This window comes from Dendropsophus ebraccatus, chromosome 4, assembly GCF_027789765.1.
Source record: "Dendropsophus ebraccatus isolate aDenEbr1 chromosome 4, aDenEbr1.pat, whole genome shotgun sequence".
Taxonomy (NCBI): Eukaryota; Metazoa; Chordata; class Amphibia; order Anura; family Hylidae; genus Dendropsophus; species Dendropsophus ebraccatus.
This window is the reverse complement of record NC_091457.1, coordinates 118,959,860-118,977,112: the sequence shown is the minus strand read 5'-3', so window position 1 is coordinate 118,977,112 and position 17,253 is coordinate 118,959,860. Positions and strand designations below refer to the sequence as shown.

The 17,253-nt window shown below is 41.0% G+C and overlaps 1 protein-coding gene across 16 annotated transcripts in view; it reads right to left on the bottom strand.

Annotated features, from left to right (window-relative positions):
• Positions 1-17,253, bottom strand: part of FOXP1 (forkhead box P1) — a 576,401-nt gene that overhangs the window by 77,668 nt on the left and 481,480 nt on the right. For all 16 annotated transcript variants that reach the window (XM_069966877.1, XM_069966876.1, XM_069966887.1 and 13 more), the window contains one exon: positions 1,441-1,597. In XM_069966877.1, the coding sequence (XP_069822978.1) occupies positions 1,441-1,597 (157 nt within the window). The remainder of the gene's footprint in view (positions 1-1,440; positions 1,598-17,253) is intronic.

Genomic DNA, 17,253 nt, shown 5'->3' with positions numbered 1-17,253 from the left:
TCCTTATCAGAGTATGACACCTCCCGCATGTTCACAATCTTATCTAAGTCCTCATTCTTCATTCCAAGATGTTCCTGAAACTTTTAGAAGCCAAAATTTATGAATGATGTAAAAAAGCTCTTTAATAATTAACACGTGTCCTCTATTACTTCACAGATAGAAATGAGCCGATCAGTCACAGTCGCCAGTCAATTTGTGCGAAGAACGTACCACTAATTCAACCCATGGCTCCAGCACACGGGTCAGCTTTTCCCTGCAAGCCATATGTCCTTAGTTTTCAATGGAATTTGATATAGGAAATGTGTCATTCTAATTTTTGCCTTAGAATTATTATTTTTTTTATTCATTATATTGTTATAATAATCTCTTGCACATGTAAATCTATAGACCTTGCTTTGGGTGGGAGTTCCTGAAATCTATCAAAGTGAACCATGCAATCCTGAAGGTTGGCCCTAGGCGAATAGTCAGACCATAAAATCTAGCCAGCAACCAACCATTCTTAATCCTGGATGAGCAGCAGTATGAATGCTGCTTAGTATCCTACCTTCTAGGGGGACAAAGTGGAGGCTTTATGGAGGATCACTGGTCAGAGTCATATCCCGAATTGTGACCAGTATCAGCCCACTATGAAGATATTTCTATGTGAAGCAGTTAAGTGACAGAGTTCCCCACCTACAGTAACTATTGAGTTTTCATACCTTCCGTTTGGTGAAGCCAAAGCCAAGACTGGATCCATAAACAGCACAGTATAAAAATGCCACTATAACTATCAACAATTATTATTGTTATGTTCATGGGACCAAAATGTTTTTTTTTTTTTTCCCCTGAAGATGGCAACATACATCAGATTAAAAAGTTGGCCAAACCCTGGCAGCCTCAGACGACTTTCTACTGTATATCCCCAGGGCATATTTCAAGGTAGCAGTCATGTTGCATTTCATTATGGCGCATCCATTGCACCTGTGCAAGATACGCCCCTCTCATTATAAGCAGAAACAACACTCAGCCAAGCCAAGTGTGCATGTCTAAGGTGAAGTCTGAAGGAACGACTGGTTCGGCCAACAGCTAGCTCAAGTGTATGGCAAGCATAACACCAACACACACCAGAGAAAATATATGTGCAAATCTTTCCCATTAGATCCCTTACAATGTATGTGCCCCTTTAACAATCAGGTCAGTTACCATTCACATGCAACATTCAAACAGTAGTAAAATAAAAAGATCCACAAAGTTTAACAACACTTCAGGCCAATGTATAACAATTAGCTAAGATAAGTATAAACCTCATTTATAGTTGTGTTATCTGTGCATCTACAGAATGGGATCGTACAACTGTTCTTCTACATAAACACCACCAACTGGGAGAAGACTATCAAACTGGTTCTGACAAATTTTCATCACAATAAAAAGGAAAAAAAAAGAAGCTTTAGTTGTACAAACCTTGCGCAAGAGATTGCAGAGGAAGGGTGGGCTGTCCGGGTTGGATTGAAAGAAGACCTTGACGCTGCAGAGTCAAGAGGTGCTGCTGCTGCAGCTGTTGCATTTGTAGGAGCTGTTGTTGAAAGGCCAACTGCTGTGTAGCCACTTGCTGCTGTTGCTGTTATAAAAGGAAGCAGAAAATTAAACATGTGAGAGGTCTGCGTTCTGCGCACTGCTGTAGAGATCCTGAGATCAATGGGGGACTTTCAATTCAAAGTGCTTCTGTTTATCTAGGTTATGCTTCTATAGAGTGTAGACATGTCTAATCTAGATTATTCTGCAGTTTTGAGCAACAGAGAGGAGTAGACCTTTGGCAACCCAGCTGTCATTGAATTGAAGCTCCCATCATGCATCAGCTACAGCCAAGCAGGGAAAGAGAGATAACAGAGATAAAACTGCATGTGTTTTCAGAAATATATATATATATTATATGTATAGTTGTATTCCGATTCTCTTAAAGTAGTGCAATATTGCTACACTTTACTATTACTTATGATTAGTGGGGGTTCAGTCTGGGACCCTAATAAATCCTGAGCATGATTGGGCTTTAGATTCAGTGCTCAAACCCCTCCACAGCTAATCCCTACACACTGTGTTGGGAACTTGTAAGCATAGCTCCAGTCAAGTGATATGGCTGGCAAAATGTTTGTCCAGGCATATTTGGCTCAGGCTGACATAAGAAGCATAGAAACTCCCCTATTCTGATTCCCCTGCAGCAACACTCTCAGTCTTTCCTTGTCCCTGCTGCTTCCTGAGGGACACATCGTCCCTGTGGGAAGTGCCCGCTCAGCCAATCACTAGCTGATGCATGACTGCACTACACCCAGTTACTGGCTGAGTGGGCAGTTTCTGCGTAGTCAATGCATTACTAAGTAGTAGCAGGGATGAGTGGAGACAGGGAGCATTGGTGTTGCAGAGTATACCCACGTTTTTATGTCACCCTCAGTCAACTATATTTTTCTAAGCCCAGACAACCCCTTAAATGAAACAGGAATATACACTGAACAGTTTTTGTGTTCAATAATTTTATTTCTTTAAATAAGTACTCAAAAGATAAAATTTTTCTTTCAAATCAACTGGTGTCAGAAAGTGAAAGAGACTTGTAATTTATTTATATTAAAAAATCCCTGGTCTTCCAGTTCTTATGACTGCTCATCAGTAGTATATTCTTTCCAGTGTGTGACAGTGCTCTCTGCTGCCACAGGTCCAGAGCAGTAGCAAATCCCCACAGAAAACCTCTTATGCTTTACAGACTGGGAAGAATATACTACTTCATGCAGGACATACAGCAGCTGATAAGTACTGGAAGACAAGATTTTTTAATAGAAGTAAATCTCTGGCACCAGTTGATATGATAGAATTATTATTATTATTTTTTTTGCAGGAGTACCCCTTTAAGGCAAATAAGATAAGATTTTGCACATTATTGTTCACCCACCTCAAACATAGCACACATCAGATGGAAATCATTACATCAATTACAAAGTTTAAACTCATGACACAACTAGGGTGTCTATTACGAGATTCATCATCACTGAACTGGGGCTTGATTTGACATTACAACAAACACCATCACGGTACTGTAACAATATTGTCCATATGGTTCATGAGAGGATTTGAGGACCAGTATAATAATAAAGGAAAGATAGCTGTAAGGGTTTTGTATATAAAAGTGAAATTGTAGCTGTTGCCTTAGGCCAATGCTCGTCCGTCAAGCATTCCTTGGAACCATGGTGGAACCAATTTATGCAGGAAACAAGAACTGTCAATTTTACAGAAGGGATGGGATATAAGTATGAATTCCCTAGGAGTTTCAGGGGTTAATTCATTGTAAAAGGGTCAAGAATTACTGCCCTAGGCTAAATAAATCCTTGTAGACAGAAAAAAGTACCCTACCGCAGACAACAGTACAAAGTGGATTTTGTTGTCTCCATGAACTTGATAAATGTGTGACCTGTTACACACATAGACCTCATTTTCTATAGAAGGGTATAGGTGCTGAAAGCTATGCTTGGAAAAATTGTCCCGCCAAGACAGCCCTTGTCCATATGGCCAATTAGGTCATATGAATATCGTATAAGGGGTTCTCTGTTTGAAACTGCCCTCTACATACTGTATTGATGGAACAGGCATGCATCTTAAATGGCTGACATGTAATGCTACACTTCTTCCGTAGAAGCTGCTTCTCCCGGCAGTAATAGACACTAAAGAGAGGTCAGACCCATGGTGAGCCACTTCTTTTTTTTCTTGAAGATGGCACAGCAGTACTTCACAAATATTTAACCATGGGGGAGTCCCTAGTAAAGTTTAAGGGAACCCCTACAACTACATAAACCTAGCCAAAAAAGTAAAATCTCTTGTTGTTACTCAGTAAGTTTCCAAAGAACCACTGGTTTAAAGAGTATTATTAGCTATATATATTAGACAGGGGTCAGCTGAACTTGGCGATTTTGGCAAGACTGGACGACCATCTGGTGGTCTCACAGCTTTCACCAGACAGCAGATATTGGGGAGGGTAAGGATTGGGCATGGAAATTTCAACAGCCCAATCCTTTAAAGTTGAATAAATAAGCCATGGCCATGCCTGGCTAAGTCGAGTATAGATGTGTATTGGGGGGGGGGGGGGGGGGGGGGAGGGAATCGGGTAAGAGAGAAATTGTCTGAAAAAGTATTTGGCCGACAGATGTCACACGTGTATGAACAGTTTGCGAGAACTTGCAAATGTTAGGACGTCTATGGCCAATTTCAGGCAGATGGAGAAAAATCTCATTGAAAAAAAACACAACCTGATCAACACAATGAGAAATTCAGCCAAGGACACATAGAATCAATATTTACTATATGCAATAAGAAAAAAAGCTTGAAGGTAAATATTAATAATCCAGGTAAGGTAGAAGCTAATGGTAATTTTTTTGGCCTCTATCTGCTCCCACCAAACACCCCCATTACCTTTCTAAAACTAATACTTCAGCCAACATAAAAAAAAAAAAATCCTATAACTGGTTACTTTGAAATCATTAATTATATTCAGTGCAAGAGACGTAGCTGCCTGTCTCCACTGGGATTCGAACCGTGAACCTTGGAGGTGTTAAGTGAACACGCTGCTTTTCTCAGCACACCGCCCGAGATGCTTTTAAGTACTCTGTTTATCACTTCTGACATAAATAAATGAGAAAAAAATCAGACCTTTGAAGAAGAAAAACTTCATCTAATATTGTTAATTAGCCATGACAAACGATGAAATAACATTGTAAATCTTTCATAGAAACAGCGACTCGATTTTAATTACACACATTCATAATTTAGCAAACAACATCTTACTTGAGCAGGAGTACACTACTCCAGGCTCTAGACAGATGCATTGACTACCGCTAAGTACAGTTTCTATTCTCGCTGTTCTTGTATCGCCTCCTTTTTGTTCCCTTTGTTCTTCGCGGACCCAGGCGAGGTATTTTACTTGATAAGTATCTTTCTAAAGTTATTTATCGCACAATGGGAGGATGACAAAAACTTTTGTTGTCTCAAACATCAACACATTGCACCAGTGTCTGGCTTTTTCATTGTGCCTGCCATACGAGGGGAAAAAAAAAGAAAAAAGAAAAAAAAAAACACAACATAATAATACTGTAGATTTCCTCCGTAATTATTCGAGGCGATAGAGAGATAACGTTGTGCAGTTGTACAATAAATAGAAGGAAATTATCTAATATCCCCAATCTTCTGGGAATAATATCAAGGTGGAGATCTTATACACTCCACGCAGATCTGCTGGAGAAGGCAGATTAACTGTTTAGATGACGGGCTAAGAACTTCATGTAGAGACAAAAGTTGGCTCAAAAATGGATTTTTGAAGACTATAGACGAGGAGGAAAAACTGTTTAATGCCCTAAATGTCTTGACAGTGCCACTCTTATTCATGGGCTGAGCCTGGTATGTGACTTAATTATTCAAATGGGGCTGAGCTGCAATACCAGATACAGCCTGTGGATAGGAGTGGCACTGTTTTTGGAAAAAATGATAGAACATTTTTTTTTCTTATCTTATACCACCTCTCAAAACCATGAACATCAGAAGTTTCCTTATTTCTATCAAAGTCCTCCTTGACTTATTTTTAAGGTATATGTACTATATACAGTATGTCATCTGGGGATAAGACTTGTCATACACTAAAGATTTAAAGATTTCTTTTTAGATGAAAAAGACAAATGTAACTAGTAAAATGGTGATGGCCATATACTAGTCCCAACTTCCTGGTAAGTGCGTAATAGCAATCTCTATGTGGAATTGGCAAAAACAGACCAAATCTTGTCTAGTATTGCAAATGAGCCCCAATCCAGTGACTATTGCAATGGCAGACACAGATTTTTGAGTAATATTGTATCATCACTTGTTCACTGTGGCCAACTGGCTCAGATGGGGTTCTGAGGATGGAAGGTACTCACTATAGAAGTTGGTGAGCCATCTTCTAATGCATTATCAAAAGTAAGCCTTAGAAAATTGTTTGTCGGAATCATACATTTCTAAGTATTCGAATTAGACTATTCTTAAATCGGCTCAAAATGATTCTACCTAAGGGAATTGGCAATGGCATAGAATACGAGAGGGCCTTCCTATGTTTCTTAATCTTAAAGAATAAAGATGATTGGACATTGGCCCTTGCCCATTTCAACGGAGATGAATAAATAGCCCCAAACTCCGCATGTTACAAACCACATAGCCATGTAAAGGACTAAGTTAATTCCGACATAGCTACTATGTGTAAAATGTAATAAAAGGCACATATGACAAATGGGGAGTGAGAGTGTTAGACAAGTCGGGTCACTGACACGATAAGGATGATGTATGAAACCTTAAAATGTATGTGTATTGCCCTTTATAAACACTTCTATCGTCTACTAAATAAAATGTACACGTGAAATGGACAAACCAAAGCCAGCGATCAGTTCTTCATGCTGTAGGATCAGAATTCACACATTAGCTCTTCTAGTTCGGCCAGTTTCTAGCAGAAAATGAGCGGAAGAGTACTGGAAATTAGCACAATGATCTGGACAGCTATGGCCACTAATATCTCAATACTCACAGTCTTATATATGACGTGTGGAATACATTTATTTTTGGCACAGACCCTAAAAGAATACACTATGAAAATCTTGTGTAGTTCAATTAAAATCCTATGGTGTGTTCTCCACTCACTGCCGGCACTATTCCACGCATCGGCAGCGAGCAAGCGAGTGCAGGGGGCGCTGCCCAGGTGATCGCTACATAGTAGCAGTCTGCTGCCGCCGCTCCTATTCCCCAGGACGAGGCAGGAGATTGTTGCTATCATAGTCGTTTGTCTTTCCACATGTTGAAAGATAACAGTCAGCCTACATCGTTCATGTCGGCTAATCGTTGTCTTCTATTACGATAGAGACGATAATCGTCCGAATGCTGATAATGATCATAGTACCTTAAGTCTTTCCTTTATTACCTGTTCTCTATTAGATAATCTGTCTGTGTAAACACACCATAAGGCCACATTTATATCTGTGCTGATATTTCCAGTTTTCTGTTCTGTCATATAAAATAATGATGGTGCTGGATCCCTTACTTTAAGGGACCGCTAATACTGCTCTCCACGGCTGTCAGTTCTTTGAGAGGAGAGTGGAGGCCCCCTATACATAACATTGAAACAGTGAGGCAGGCAGGATTCCAAGCAGAGTCTGCAGCGGGGATTCTGCTTGGAATATCCGCCTGTTTTCCGCATTATGAATTGGCCTCAACAGGATCCATAGGATTTTCATAATGGTTAAAATGGGGAATAACATGCAGTACCAGACACGGCCAGTGGAAAAGAATGGCACTGTTTCTAGGGAAAAAAAAAGTAAAACGATGATTTGCTTTTGGCATCTAGCCCCAGCCATATATATATACAGTATATGTCTACTTTGATAAAAAAGCTAATAAAAATAAAATCTTTTTTATGTAACAGGTTGGCGCTATATCATAACAATTGAACGTATTTTTACATGAAAACTGCTATCTGTTCTGAGGTTAATACCAGCTTTCCACATTACAGAAAGGCAGGATATAAAAGTATACAGGACGCATTGTCCATGAAAGTTTAGAGGAATCTATGTTGCCAAACTGTGCTCCCCACCCAGTTACCAAACACAGGATACAAGTTTTTCTGTTTACTTCTCACAATTGAATGCTCACAAAAAAGGTCTCTGCTGGGCTCTGTTGACAGGTCAGTAGCCAGTGTTAAAATACTGAAATATCCTGATAAAACTTGCAGTTCTGTTCCCCTCCCTTAAGCGCCTGTCAAAGGTCTGTTTTCCTTTCTTGGGTTACTCCCTACTGCCTAACATAAACTGTCAGAATGCAAGAGGACAATGCGGATGGTTAGACTTTGTAAATTTTATTTCATGCCCATAGCAGCCCCTTCAAAGGGAGAACATTCTTAAAGGGGAACTATCACATTAAAAATACAGCCTGATCTGCCAGCATCATGATATAGAGCAGGAGGGGCTGGGCAGATGCTCTGTGACCTGCCTGAGCCTTGACCATCACTTATTAATAATGGATCCAGTTATCTTCCTCTAGCTTTACAACAGATGTGTTACCTGTCACTGTAATCCTCCCTGTGATAATGAGAACAGGAAGTGACAGAAGGGCATGCGCTCCTAACATCACCGCTCCAAGATCCAGGGCAGACTGCGGGTAGCTGGCAAGCGGAGGGAGCAAAGTCTTTATTAAACTCTGGCGGCACAGGCATGCTGAGGGACTGAAGCCAATGCCCTCAGTTGGGACACTCAACATGTGTGCGTCACTCCTATGACACCTGCACGAACAGTAACATCAGATGCCCCCAGCCTGGGAGATCGGGGGCACATGTGCGTACATCGATGGCGACAACCTCAAGCAGGAGACTGGTCAGCAGAAAATATGCATGAAAAAGAGGGAGGAGGAAGTAGTGGTGAGGCATGCCAAAGTAGGGCACAAATGTCAAGCAACTACTCTACAACTTGACTCTTAAATTATAGTATGAGACTCAAGATTGCTCAGCATCTATTTGCACGAACGGATTCACTAAAGGTACCATGCCCACAAGGAGCCAGCCACCTACACTACACTGTCAGCACCTCGGGTCCAGTCCGGGTGCTAAAAGATTTGGAGGATGCGGGGACCTGGTTACTCCTGAAAATGGCTAACGCCAGCACCAGAAGCCTAAAGCTCCTATTAGGCCGATCCTCAAAAGCAAGGGAGTGCCGACCTGTCAGATCAGCGCTCTCTTACTCCTTGTTCCCAGTTTGCTGCCGGCGCTATTAAACTCGCTGCCCTGGCGATCGTTAAATCACCCGGGCAGCCCATAGAAGATAGCAGCCAAATATGGCTGATAATCGCTTTGTGTAATAGAGCCTTAAAGCATTAGACAAAAGACCCAAAGAGTATATATAATGAGTATCTATTATGCCCAGGCCTACTATTTGGGCCTTATAGGGGTTATTCAATAATCAAATCATATTGCCTATCACAGGTTAAGTATTAAATAGCTGCTGATAGATGGGGTGCATCTGCGTACAGCGGTCTCCAATAATCCCATTTTAAAGGAAGGCCAGTTCCATAATTTTATACCTTAAGAGTCTTAAAATAAATAATAACTAATATGATTAGGGAGTATGAGCAAGTGGAATTTTACGCTGAGGTTTTTTTTATCCCTTTACAGGACCGAAATCACTGGGTGTCCAGATACATCCCATCCTCCAGAGACAAGCTCAGCTACGCTAACAGATTGACCACAAAGAGGTCCCAAATAGAACTTTATTAGGTCAGCCACATACAAAGCAGGCAAGGACCTTCTATTGCTGCCGCAGACATGTAAGCAAGTCCTATGAAGAGAAAAAAAAAAAGCTACAAAAACAAGTAGGAAATAAACCTCTCTTTCTGTGAAAGATGAAGTTGTGCGTCCCCATTCCACCGGGTACACTGGACGAGCAGGCAAATTAAAAATTCAAGGCAATTGCATCTTTAACAATGGAGGGCAAAGAAAGGAGACCCCAGCCTCACTGCTAATTGGGTGAGAGGCCTCACAGACAAACAACAAACCTAGACCTTCATTATCAAGTAAGACAGCTGCAGGGCCTCACCACAGCCCTGTACAGGCTTCTTGTATTCTCCATGCTGATTCATCTTACTGTGAGTGTACAACCCTAGGATATAAGCCGTCCCATGATGGACATGTTGGCTATCAGTGACTGTAATTCCCTAGTGCTGCCGGCATAGGAAAAGGAGGTTGATAAGAGAGCACTGTAAAGTATGGCTCTATAGATGTTGAAGGATGCATTTAATCAACTGTCTGCTCTGGACATGAAGAGATGTAGGATGCATGCTCGGGACATCTGGATTATAAAGTAGTTGTGGCTAGGCCTACTTTCAGCCTGGGTATAAATTCACTGTGCCTTGGTCCTGTATCTAAATATCTTAGCTAAACTAGGGTGCTTTGTTGGTACCTACCACCTCCTGCAACCAGTGTACATATTTTGCCCTCCCTCCCCCAGATGTGCCCATTTTCAAGAATCACCAAGGACAAGGGAGATGGAATCTCAAAGTCCTTCCTGGCAACATATAGGTTTTATGGCTTTAATAAATAAAACAGATTGACCCAGGGAAGAAAGAGTAAGTAGGGCAAATTCAATAGGGCTTTGAACTTAAGAAGACCTATACCACCATCCTCAACAAGATGCAACAGTATTATCATTTTCACAATATGGTAGTATTGTTGTTCACTGTATGCTGGTATTATTCACTGTATGGCCATATTATCCGTTGCAGTTAATGGTGGTATTATTCTCTTTAATATATGGTGGCATTGTGCTGTTCATTGTATGGTGATATTATTCACTGTATGGCCATATTATCCGTTACAGTTAATGGTGGTATTATTCTCTTTACTATATAGTGGCATTGTGCTGTTCATTGTATGGTGATATTATTCACTGTATGGTTCTATTCATTGTATTGTGATATTATTCTCTCTGCTGTACAGTAGTATTTTCTTCACTGCATGGTGGTAATATGCTCTGCACTATATGGCGGTATTATTCTCTGTACTATATGTCCGTATTATTCTCTGTACTATATAACGGTATTATTCTCTGCACTATATGGCGGTATTATTCTCTGCACTATATGGTGGTATTATTCTCTGCACTATATGGTGGTATTATTCTTTTCAATGAATGGTGTTATTTTCTTTACTTCATAATGGTATTATTTGGGTACTACACATTACGGGGGGGGACATTTATGAAGACTGGAATACAAGTACAGTGGTCTTAAATAAAGCCCTGCCCCCTTTTTTCCGGGCGAAATAAATCAGGCGCAGGAGGCGGCTGAACCCCCCATCTTACCAAGGCGCCCACTTCCTGGCCATCGGGTGAGCAGGGGAATATGGCAGGCATACGCCAAAAAGAAGGTGGGAATCGGCTCCTTCTCCCTGGCATACGCCCAGGGTGCTCTGTAAATGTCCCCCTAAATGTGCATTTCATGATGCACTTGTCTGTTGTTTATGTTGTTGTAGTTGTTGTTGTGTTTTTTTTTTTTTTTTTTTCTTCTTTTCATCTATTCTGATCTCCCCTTCTCACAAAAACAGAGATATTCCTCATAATTTTTTTCTCAGGAGCCTGAACAAGGCCTGATGGGAAGATGGGAACACAACCGCAAACAACATTCTTAATAGTACATAAAGGGTTTGTACCACACCTCTTCAAAGACCCTGGAGGGTATATAATTATTTATAACCATCTATTGCTTCCCCTGACATTTACAACTCAGGACGAACAACACCATGGTTCCCAGCCATCTAGAGGAGTGGTGGCAGCAGTACTGCATCAGGATTAAAGAAGAAGTCCAGCCAAAAATGACTGGCTGAGCGAACCCTTCTCCCTGGGTCGTGACGACAACGGAACTTAGCAGAGACTGGAGCCTGGCCATGATCAGTGAGGCGGCATCGTGGGGGCACAGGGATGGGTAAGTATATATTCTTTAATATGTTTCCACATAATAATGTATTTTTGGTTTTGGGCAGACTTCTTTAGCAATGTTACACCCGTCACTGTAAAGCGCTGGGGCCTCTAGCTGTTTAATTACACTATTGTCAGGGGTATATAAACCCAAATTCTCACTAACAATTTTTGATTTTAAGGTCACTTTCCGACAAAGATCTGTTTCTTCAAAATGTTGTTAATTAGCAATGCTCGTTCTTTCCCAATGGGAGGAGCCTTTTAAAAGCACAGATGCCTACAGTGATTTCATACGGTTATCTGAAAACCCTGGCTGCGTCGAACATGAGAAAACATGACACTAAAGGTTATTTTAACATTAAGTCATGTAAAAAGGAAACGGCCTAATAAAGAGGTTATTCCTCCAACTCCAGGGAATAAATGTGTCGCTACTGGGAGGAGCCCTTTCCTGTCTATCTTGGCCAAGCAGAACATTTGATTCGACTATCACATGGCATTCATACTGGACAATTTCCTACAAAAAAATGTATATATATATATATGTTTTACCAGAGACACAAGCCATAGAAAATTCTACAGAGACATCCGCTTTCTTCAGCCATACTGCCCCAATAACACAGCATGTGGCCCAACATAAAAAAAAACTCTAAGGTGTAAAAAATTACCCCAAAAATACTGTATAAAAAAAGATGGCACTATGTCTAATACACCAAGTAAGAAGTTAATAAGGAATGGCAGGTGATGCATGAGAATAGCATGGTCTCTCTTTAAATATAAGTTAAAGGATCCTTAAAAAAAAATTAAAAAAAAACACAAAATTTTTTTGATGCCTTTGAAAAGAAAGAGGCACAAAATAACAACAGGGGGTGAGTGCCTGTCAGCCACAAGGGAAAAGATCCATAATTCTTATTCTCCTTTTTGAAGGCTGTTAGAAATCGGATTCGAGCAGGGAAAAAAAAAAAGAAAAAAAAAGAAAAGACCGGCAGAAGGAGCGTGCAACCCTCTGGAGGTTACAGCCATTTCCTGTGATCAAGAATAATGCGCTTCAAAAGTTGGTTTTTACCAATTCTGTTGATCAATTGCGCCTCCTCTATCTAACTCTCGCTTTTTTTTTTCTGTTTACATCTGATGTGACTCAATGACAAGCAGTGTCTGAGCCGCCGAAACAGAACTGTCATGTTGATTTATGAGTGCGTCAAACCACGACTTGTCCAAACTGAAGCTTGCAGTTCATTAATTACAGAGTTGTGACTTTGAAGTCAGCTCTCAGACTGTGGTTTCTAACATTTGGCTTAATTTGTATGCTCTTGAATGTGGATCTCTAAGGGGAAAAAAAAACTGAAATTCCCTTCTTGTCTTTGAACTTCTTTTGACCGCACAATAATCATCCCTTTGTCCACAGTGATGCCTGCATCTCAGAGTCATTAACACGCATTGAATTGCTACTGATGAATAAGCCCTACTGAATTAAAGCAACAGCCAGCAAAACAAAGCTAAGAGCATTTTGCACCGCGATATCTCCCAATTACATGCATTTCTCTCCTTGTGCCATTTCCATTTTAATTACTGTTAGCCCGTTAGATTTACATTTTAGACACTTTCTAATCTGTTTCCCTTTTTCTACAGGACTGGAGCGCTCCTCGTAATGAAATGGATGGGCAGAGACAGAATGTATGTGTCCGACTCAATACCACAACCTGCCCTCCTCTGGCTTTGTTTAGCTAGGGCGCAAACTTCTAAAGAAACACCACAGCGCTAGAAGCCTTATGCACGATACCCTCCAAGAACATGAGAATCTGGATTCTTCCATTTATAGGTCACGGTTTATTTTTAAGGATAACGAGAGGGGACTATTCCTAGGTGAGTATATTATGTCCTGGTGCTAAGGAGCAACTGCTCCATTCATACTGAAATATTCAACATAGTAAGAGTTAAGAGGGAAGCAGGATTTTTAGTGAATATACAGTATGCTTATATGTTGAACAATTGCACAATTAGCCATTTTCTAACATAATTGTTTGCAAAGTAAAAATTTCCATCGTTTAAAGGGAAACTGTTTTTAGTTGCACGCAGCCCAAACCACAGGCAGTATGAAACCCTAGCATGCTCCATCTGTACTATAATACTACATAGAAGTCATTATATAAGTCATGGGAGCAATCCCCAGTGGTTTGTTTGTTCATGATTTTTAGGCCCAGATTGATTACTCTTTATACTCAAATAGGGAGAAATCTATCAATCGGGAGCTGGGGACCAAGGAGAAGGAGCTTGGGTCCTCCCAAATGACCCAGAACCCCATTCCTAGTTGTCTTTATAACAATGATTGCTTTATATCCTAGTGCTGAAAAAGATAATACTAGCCACTAAGCTAGTGTAGTTCCCAGTAATGGCAGCAGCCATAGGTCACATAGAGGATGCAGTTTACTAATAGTTTCTCATGCAATAGTTAGTACCTACTAAAAGTGGTCTAGAAAGGACAGCTAGTGAACCAATGATAGGGTCATGGGCAACCAAAGCATTTTGAGGCAGATAGGCAGCAAAGACTAGCCAGTCTGGTTCGATCCCACAAAAGTGGCTACAAACTACTGAACAAGTACTATGGCAGTAAGCTGTCAGGAACACAGCTTTGACATCATGGAGACAGCTGGGTGCATTTGTGGCACTTTGGGAGGAGATGGCACCAGGATGCCAGAAGAGTTTGTGTGATGTTGTGGATATAGATTTAGTATTAACCAGTGTCAGTGTATTCTTTCAGCAAGAAAATGACCTACCCCACTGTAAAATCATTCAGGAAAAGTTTAAAGAACTCAACAAAGAGTTCAAGGTGTTTACTTGGCCTCTAAATTCCCCAGACCTCAATCTGATAGAGTATCTGTCAAATGTGCTGGAAAAACAACTCCAATCCATGGGATCCTCTGCTTGCAATTAACAGGACTTAAAGGAGAAGTCTGTCGAGGAAGTAAAAAAAAAAAAAGTTATAGTCAAGAGTCCCGATGCCCGAGTAGTACAACTTCCCACTCCTTGCCCCAACAGGCTGTCTTCTGAGCTCCCCGCTGGCTACTTCACGACCCAGCTGACAGATGCCCCGCTCTGCCAATCAGTGACTGGGGAGGGACACCCCTGCAGTCACTGGTTGGCTGAGCGGGCTAAATCCAACCAGTTTGTAACATGGAATCTGGATTGTGACCTACCCAGAACTGGGGAGAAGATGACAGCCGGTGGGCTCTGGGAGCTCTGCGATGAAGTGCAGTGTGGGCACTGGAAGCAATAAGCATAGTTTCCCTATTATTGTCCCCTGCCCATAATGATTTTTTTACTCCACGTTTTTCCTTTAAGGGATCTTATCCCAAGATCCTGTTGCTAAACGACATTTATTAATGGATTAGAGCTGTTTTGGTGGCACAAGGGGGACCTACACAATATTAGGCCTTATGCCCACATTCTGTGTATCACAGATGACACAGACGTGGAAGGCCTGTAGTAGAATACCTCCCCCGCCCCCCCACAGCAGCATCCCCAATATGAGCGTCAAATGAGCATCATATTGGAAATACTCCCATGCAGAGGGGGGATTCCACTACAGGCCTTCCACGTCCCTGTCGTCAATGAAACACGGGACATGGAAATAAGGCTTTAGGCAGGTGGTTTTAATGTAATGGCCGATAGGTGTATACTTTCTATGGCATAGCAGACAAGGGGTGCCATAAAAGAGCCCTGGTCTGTTAATGAGAAGTTGCAAATAATTAGTACTCACCCCAGCTCCCCTTGTCTATTATTGCATTAGAATTGCTTATAAAAGGAGCAGTTCCTATAAATGTCATATATGAATGGATTTTTATGTAAGCAATTATCTTGCGTAAAAGGTATATTTGTCAAAATAAATACACGCTGATGATTCACGTCACTAACATTCTTCATTGTCCACGTAATGGCTAAGGCCTCCAAAGCTGTTTATTTCAAGCAGATAAGATCCTCCAATAGATCAGTGAGAAATACAACAACTTGTCAGGTTGTTAGGATTTTCTTATGTGTTGCAGACATGTAGTTAGTACCACCACAGCTCAAATGAAATCGGAAAAGATGGATGACAGTGCTTACAATGGCACTGGCCACATAAAGACATATGCTGGCCTGTTTGCATAAGTAAGCACGCCTGCTTGTCCTATTTACACCACATTTCACAGTTCATTATATCGGGGATGTAGGCACAACACCCACACCACATGGGACCAAGTCACTCTGGTGGGTGAATGACTGCAGTAATTGGTCAGCTACATTTAACCAATGTGTCATCTGACTGATCCCCAGAACATGTTAATAGGATTGGTGCTTTTATCTATAGGGTTTGGTTGAAGGGCATTAACAGCTACTCTCCGAATTGGGCAGCAGATATTTTTGTCTCTACACAAATATTCCTTGAAAGGCAGCTTACAGATCTACTTACATCATTGATCCCTCGTGATAGTACTAGTCAATGATGTAGTTACAACAAAAAAGGTTCTAAAGAAAGATAAAAATTGGACCCCATTATGGTGTTGGATTTTGCCACCCAAGACAGAATGGCCTAGTGTTTCCACATTCACTCTCTTTCTATTATGGTGGGCCAATAATCCTTGCTCACTTGGTAAGTTCTTAATATCCAGTTTCAATAGGGATAAAACCTCAGCTATATGGCTTGTATGTCCTTATTACTGGACAGTAGTGTTGAGCGGGCACTAAAATATTCGAGTTCTTGTTACTTGATCTGAGCATTTTTCGATTCTTGAGTTCTCTAACCGAGTAACAAACTCAACTGATATCAATGGGATACTGGAGTATTTAACACGGGTCCCCTGCTAAGCAAAGATAGGGTGCCTGGTTAACTTATTACATTTTTTGTTATAATTTTTGTATATTTCTTCTCTTATAGGAAATTAGAAGAAAAAAAAATGCAATAGGTTTCTGCAAGACACATTAGTACTCCGGCGGTATACTGTCAATTTCCAGTTTTAATGTGTCTTGCAGAAACATCTTGTAAAATGTGTTTTGCACAGCATCTTGCAAAAAAATAAGATGCTGTGCAGCTACTATAGTTAAAAAATAAATAAATAAAGTGCTCCTCTCTAATAAATTATAATGCCAGGAGCTCCAAAACTGTTTAAGGGAACCTTCTCAGTAAAAAAAAAAAAACAGCCATACTTACCTGTCCACGCTCCTCCCAATGTCCTGAAGCATCATCTCCGGTTCCCTGCTCAGCCCATCACTGTAATGTCCAGCCAGGTTTTCACTGAGCAAGGGAACCGGAGCCAGAGGGCATCGGGAAGAGCACAGACAGGTAAGTATGGCTGCTTTATTGTTTTTTTCTGTTAGAGTACCCTCATACAGTTTCAGAGCTCCCTGCATCATAACAAATTATGCCAGAAGCTCAGTAAATATTTACATATTTGTGCTACTGTACTGTACTGCAAATATTTAAAAATCCCCCTGAGGTGCTAAGCCAAGCCTTGATCGAGCACCCTGATGCTGGATCGAGCATGCTCACTCTACACTCCTGGACAGGCATCCTACTTCTATATGTAACACTGTGGAGAACCATTGGGAGCTGTCAATCAAAGCTGGTCTTCTATCCCCTGCAAAGATAATATGGACTGTGCCGAAGCAACTTTCTAGTTGCTTGGCCATAGTTCAAACAATGCTGTATTCTAAATAGGCTAATCAATGCAGTATTACATAGGTTACTTTGGAAACCACCTGTGTAGCTTTTGTACCTGAACAATATAGGGTGACCAAT